Source organism: Ammospiza nelsoni, chromosome 14 (genome assembly GCF_027579445.1).
Source record: "Ammospiza nelsoni isolate bAmmNel1 chromosome 14, bAmmNel1.pri, whole genome shotgun sequence".
NCBI classification, from domain to species: Eukaryota; Metazoa; Chordata; class Aves; order Passeriformes; family Passerellidae; genus Ammospiza; species Ammospiza nelsoni.
The window spans coordinates 9,147,248-9,153,794 of NC_080646.1; the positions used below are offsets into that span (position 1 = coordinate 9,147,248).

General features: G+C 55.5%; 1 protein-coding gene across 2 annotated transcripts; it reads right to left on the bottom strand.

The window, feature by feature from the left end:
- Positions 1-419: 419 nt before the first annotated feature.
- On the bottom strand, positions 420-5,333 carry MEX3B (mex-3 RNA binding family member B). Of its 2 annotated transcripts, XM_059482351.1 has the most exons (3): positions 5,137-5,333; positions 4,101-4,337; positions 420-3,123 (listed from the first exon to the last, which is right to left on the bottom strand). In XM_059482351.1, exons 2-3 carry the CDS (start codon positions 4,333-4,335, stop codon positions 1,709-1,711), a joined length of 1,650 nt encoding a protein of 549 aa, XP_059338334.1. In that variant the 5' UTR covers positions 4,336-4,337; positions 5,137-5,333; the 3' UTR covers positions 420-1,708. The 2 variants fall into 2 exon arrangements, with proteins under 2 accessions (XP_059338334.1, XP_059338333.1); XM_059482350.1 differs by lacking the exon at positions 5,137-5,333 and having other exon boundaries at positions 4,101-4,887.
- Between the last annotated feature and the right edge of the window lie 1,214 nt (positions 5,334-6,547).

Below are 6,547 nucleotides of genomic sequence, written 5' to 3' on the forward strand. Positions count from 1 at the left end.
CAGTCCTGAGGTCCCTGGGCATGGCAGGGACCAGAGCCTCCATCAGCAACAAAGGAGCCTCCCCTGCTCCCTCCTTCAGCTGCTTTTCAGTTTCCTACTTCCTATGCTTTGTCTGCCAAAAGTAACAATTCACACAAACCCAAGTACTTTTCATGACTAGAGATTATTAAAAAAATAGTACTTTGTGCTGTGGAAAACCCCAGCAATATAACACATATTAAAAACCTCGTGTTTTTTTTCATTAAAAACATGTTATAAGGTATGATAGCTGGCAGGATTATTCTGGAAGCCTGCACGAGCTCCAGCAACATTAGCATGACACAGTTTAAACTCCCAACATGTTTCACTGATACAAGCAGGAAACAAAAATTCCAGAAAAAACTCTCAGCACATGAAATCAAATCACCACGCAGAGTACCTTTTTTTTTCTGTAATATTTTATTTTATTTATATAGAAATACTTAAAAAAACATGAAGTAGCACCATTACTTAAGTTTTACTTTTATTATGTAGAACTTTAAATGTCAGAAAAATAAAACTCTTGATACAATTTCAAATCTTGTCTCAGCAAATATAATATTAGTATTTGACCATGAGGTTAAAGGCCCTTTATCATAAAATAAAATATACTTTGTTTTTAAACTTTGCTCAGTAAAGTACATTTAAGCTCAAGTAACGTCACCTACATATACATAAACAAGTGGTAAACAAATGTATTAAAATAGAAATACTAAAACTATAGTGGTGCAACAGAATTTTTGTAATTTCCACTGAATTCTATTTATACAAATGTTAGAAAGCTTCAACAGTTCCTTTTGACATATGTTTATACATTTCCATTTTTGTAATAATATAGAATAAAATATGCTTTATATCACTGAATAGAAAATATGCTGGGTGAAGCAGATTTAAAAGATTTTTTTCTGAACCTATAAAATCTCCATCCCAACAGAATACTGTTCAAAGCATTACACATTTTATGGTTTGTAATTCCGTTCACAATTGTGTGATATTAAAATAATACAGTGTTCTTTGCCATAAGGCCATACTAAAATAAAAAAGATTTAACCCAGCTACAAAAAGTTCACTGAACTTAAATTAAAATACTTGTAAACATCTTTGCAATATGAAATATAATTTTTCAAGTCAAAAAAGAATAAAATACTTCAATCTGTATTAATGCAATTTATCTTTAAAACCTTTAAACGTTTTTAATATATATAAGAGATATGTTACAGTTTTGTTGGTTTTTTTTTTCTTTTTTCTTTTTAAAAGTCTGATAAAGCTGCAGTATCATGGTTTTTCACAGGAACTTCTTGCCCTTTCAAGAACATTCAGAAAAGTATCCACCCATAGATTTAATTATTTTGTAATAAGCATCCTAGAACTACCAGCACGTTTTACTAACAGTCCACACACCATTGTCATCATCATAAGCATCTTCTACTTTCAATTTTTTTTTCTGTTTTTTTTTCTTTTTTTTTTTCTGTTTGTTTGTTTATAAAAAAGGGGAGTTTTGGAAGCTTCGTATTAAAGTACAGTGTAAAAACTAGCCTAGCACTAGAATGGAGTCGCCCGTTATTATTTATAGCATGCACCCGCTGTCACACCACCCCCCAGCCCTCCCTCGGCCGCTGCCCGCGCCCCTCGGCGTGCGGCGGCCCCGGCCCCGCCGGCCCCCCCGGTTCGTGCCCCCGGCCCGCGGCGCTCAGGAGAAGATGCGGATGGCCTGGGTGACGGCGCTGTGGCACACGGGGCACTGCGGCTCCGTCTTCTCGCAGATGCGGTTGGCGCACTCCATGCAGAAGAGGTTGTGGCCGCAGGGCACCAGCGCCGCGATCACCTCGCTCTCAAAGCACACCGAGCAGTCGCGGCTGCCCTTCCGCCGCACGCCAGAGGAGGAGCAGGAGGAGCTGGACGAGGAGCTGGAGGAGGAGGACGAGGAGGCGGAGGAGTCGGAGGGCAGCCCGGGCAGGTGGGCGCCCAGCCCGTTGGCGTACAGCGGGTAGGAGGCGGCCAGCAGCCGCCCGCCGGGGTCGCTGCGCACCCGGCGCGCCAGCGGGTGCTCGGTGCCGGCCGCGCTGCCGTGCAGGGGCGGGGAGAGCCGCGCCGGGGGCGGGGCGGCGCCGCGCCGGGGGCCGCTCACCAGCAGCGCCAGGTTGGCATTGGCGGGCGCGGCGCCCGAGAAGGCGGCGGCGGCGGCGGGCGAGGGCGCGGGCGAGGGCGGCGCGGCGGGGCCGCGCTCGAACTGCGGCCAGAGGAGGGCGGCCCCGGGCGGCGGGGCGGGCGCCAGGTCGAAGCCGGGCGGCGAGTCGAAGGGCAGCTCGGAGCAGCAGTCCGGGGAGGAGAGGACGTCGCCGCCGCCCCCGCCGTACACGTAGCCGTTGGCGCTGTTGTTGTTGTTGTTGCCGTTGTGCGAGAAGCTCAGCGCCGGGCTCGGGGGGCTGTAGTCGGCCAGGCGGGCGCTGCCGCCCCCCCCGGTGCCGCCCCCGAAGTAGGAGTCGGTGGAGGCGCTGCCCAGCGAGCTGGAGCTGTCGTTGCGGTAGTTGCAGAAGGGTTTGCGGCCCGGGGTGGGTGTGATGCTGGGCGGCGTGGGCTTGCTCCAGAGGCTGCCCGTGCCGTTCAGCTCGAAGCCCACGTCCGTGCCGTTGGCGTGGAAGTCGTTCTCGTCCGTCAGCTCGATGATGCCGCCGGTGCGCATGGCGATGTGCGCCTCGATCTCCTCCCGGGCCCGGTCCACGTTCTCTGGCATGCCTGTCACTTCAAAGACCGGCTCCTTGTCCCGGCTCGGGGTCACGATGTACGTGTGCGTCTGCTGCTGGATGCGCTTGATGGTCGCCCCCTTGGGCCCCACGACCAAGCCCACCACGCGATAAGGCACCCGCACCTGGATGGTGGTTTGGCCGGGCAGGTTCGGGGGGCCGGGGACGGTGCCGTTCAGGGCTGTGTTCTTGTTCCGCGAGGCTCGGATCATGGAGAAGTGCTCGGCCGCAGAGATGATCTCCCTGCGGGCCATGGCCACATCTTCCTTTCTGCCCGTCACAACAAAGAGCGGCTCCTCCCCGCGAACCGGGGTCTTGATGTAGGTGTTGGTCTTTGCCCGCAGAGCTTTGATTTTACAACCTGGGAACGAGATGCGGAGATGGAGGGCGAAGGGGAGGGGAAGGAAGGGGAGGTGGTGGGGGAGAACCGGTTACAACCCATTGTTTGGGTGCAGCTAGGGAGGGGAAAAAAAAAATACACACCCACCCGAGAAACACATTGCCCCCAACCCCAGGTGATCGCTGGCATCTCGTCCGGGAGCCTCGGTCACGGTGTAAAGTAATGTCAGCCCACAGCCCTGGCACACGCCCAAAGGCATCGCAAGTGGCCACCGACACATCTGCCATGCAAACTGCCCCAAAACTACCAACGTGCAGTTCACAGGCTCGGTAACACAGGGGGAGAAAAAAAAAATAAAAAAGGGAGCGACAAAAAAAAAAAAAAAAAATTAAAAAAAAGGGTGCAGGAAAACTGCACCGCCAGAAAAAAAAATAAAACAAAATGCAAGCAGCCCTCACAAATCAACACACCCGCCAGTCCACATTCCTGCTCAGCACTTTCCTTTTGGAAAAAATAAAATCAGTTCTTAAGGTGAGGAGCAGAGACTGTACCGAATGAGCCATATTCCCCACTGCGGATGCTTTATTCCAACCCCATTGTTCCACTTCTCCACTCCATTTCTCTTCCTTAAAAATAATCCACGATTTCTAACTTTGGGGTGGTGGAGGGGGGAAAGCACCGAGGCTCCCATTTTCCTCCCGTTTCCTCTTGCAAATCTTTAACTTTTGCAGCCGGAGGAAAGGACAGATTTTTATTATTTTCCTGATTTTTTTTTCCCCCAACCCGGCAGCTGAAAGTGCATCTCGAAACTGATGCATAACACTCCTCGGAAACATCACGTCTGCCGCTGCACTTTCTTTGTCTGGGGGAAGCCGGCACTGGCCAGCGCCGCACGGCTGCAGCGTTCCTGGGAATGGCCAGTGTCGCATCTGAGCCGCCCGCCCGGCAGCGCGGAGGGGAGACCCGCGCCCCCACAGCCCCTCGCATGCAGCACCCACCTTGTCTCCCCACTATCTCAGCGACATGTTCCGAGCTGGGCACCGGCACGCATTCAGTCATGTTCACGCTCTTTTTCCGAGGCTCGTTGTCGTAAATGGAGCCCGTCTCGTCGTTGTCCAGCCCCAGCAGGGAGAGCTGATCCAGGGCGATCTGAAGGGCTCTTTGGTCATCCAGGGTCTCTCCCCCGCCACCACCACCACCACCGCCGCCGCCGCCGCTCCCGTTCCTCTCCATGTCTGCAAAAAGCGAGCTGGGCATAGTCCCTGTGTGTGGTGCACCCTCCGCCTGCGCTCGGCTCAGTAGTAAGAGATCAGACACAAAGGAGAACCCAAGGCAGATGGCCAGCAGGAGAGAAGGAAAGGGAGGGTGGGCGACTGCTGGAGACGGGGGAATTGTTGCCTTTTGCTTGTATATTTTGTATCTTTTTTGCTTTTTTTTTTCCTCCTCTCAGTGCAATCCGGTTTATAAGATGTTCTCAGGACCCCCCCCACGACTCCCCCCCGAGGTTTTTTTTTCGGTTGGCTTTTTTTTTTTTCCTTTTTTTTTTTTTTTGTCGGCTGGGGGTGGGGTGGGGGGGGTGGGAAGAGGATAAGCGAGAGGAGCTCCGATGGCTTCCCCCCCTCGAGTTCCTCGCCGGCCACAATGCCAAGCGGCGGCAGCGTTTCTTTAAGGAGCCCCTCCCAGGCTCCACTCCACTCACTCAGCGTTTTTTTTTTCCTCCTCTCCCCTCCTCTGTCTGAGGCTCTGCTGCAGCCAGACGGCTCTGGAGAGGCGGGCGGGCGGGCGCGGGGCGGGGAGCGGGGGCCGCGCCGGGCGCCGCAGCGTAAGCGCCGCTCGCTGTCACCGCGCGCCGCCGCCGCGCGCCGCGATTGGCCGGGGCGGCGCGGAGGGGCCGGCGCTGCCCCCCCGGCCCGGCCCGGCCCGGCCCCGCTCTTTGTTGTCGGCTGCCGAACAATGCCGGGCCCCGGCCCGCCGGCCGCCGCTCCCCCCACCTCCCCCAGCCCCGCGCTCCCGAGCGCCCGCCGCCAGCCCCACCTGAGCGCCGGCGGAGGGGGCCGCGCTTGGGGTGCGTTTTTGCGGCGGGGGGGTTGGTTCGGGGTGTGGGGGGGTGCCCTTTGTGCGCCGTCGGCTTCGGGAGCGGCAGCGCCGCCGCTCGCCGGCAGCGCCGCAGAGCCCCCGGCACCGCCCCCGGCCCCGACCCCGCGCCGGCAGCGCCGCCGCCCCTTCACCGGCCCCGCGGGCGGCGGCCGCGGGCGCGCGGAACCCCCCGCCGGCTCCCGCGCGGCCCCGCCCGGCGCGCGCCCCGCGCCTGCGCGCCCCTCCCTCCCCCGCTCCCTCCCTCCCCCGGCGCGCGCAGTGCGCCCGCGCGGGGCCGCGGCCGGGGCGGGACGGGCCGAGCCCTCACAGCCCGCTCCGCCCGGGCCCTCAGCCCGCTCCGCCCGCTCCGGCCCCGCCGCCCCCGGCCCGTGCTGCGCCGGCAGAGGCGCCTCCCGTTCCGCCCCGCGGGCGCTGCAGCCCCGGCGGGCGCGGGGTCAGAGCCGGTGGGAGCCGCGGCCCCGCCCAGCCCGGCTCGGCGCGCCCCGGGCGCGGGGTGAGGGCCGTGACCCGAGCGCGGCCGTGTCCCGGTGCCGGCCCTGACACCGCGGGCCGCTCGGAAAGAGCCCGAAGGGTGGGAACGCCTCCCGCACAGCTGCTCCAGCGTAACATCACCCGCATCTTACATTGCCTTGCTAAACCACTGGAAAATCAAGCGCCTCTGCCTCTTCTTGGACCTTGCATGGCCAAATGACTTACTTTCACCTCTACTACTACAGGATCCTTCAACACGCAAAAGTGGGTTTTTTTGTCAAGTACTCTGTCACAAAGACCTCCCTTGACGGGAGGATTAGATATGAAAGTGCCCTCACTGTTGTCATAAAAACACCATCATCACATATGATTTCTCTGGCACTTTTCTGTCTATAAGCATCCATACCCAGTCCTTGCCAGCTGTCAGGTACAAATCCCTGTTTTTTTCAGAGTAATCATATAACAAGCAATTGTTTTCCAGTATCAGGTGTGACAGGGACAGACGTTTACAAGTGCACCCAGATCTGTTTAGCCAGCTGCCTGTACAAACAAGTGTAACAAGTCACAGGTAATTGTTTACATGCAGTGTTTATTGCAAATTACTGTCACCTCGCCAGGATGTTTGAATGTTGTATAACAAAGCTCCAGTGGATTGTTTTCCAGCAAGGGTACACACTGGTGATGTGCTTTCCTAAGTGCTGAGCTTGTCCCATCAACTAAGGAAACTGAGGTTTCATATTTAAAAGATTACTTATTCCACATATTTACTTGCATAGGCAGCAGGGCTCGTTTTCATAGGGTAAACAAGAGATCACTTATAAGTGCCCAAGGATCCATAAAACTTATAACAAAAAAGTAATACTCTTTGTTATTAAAT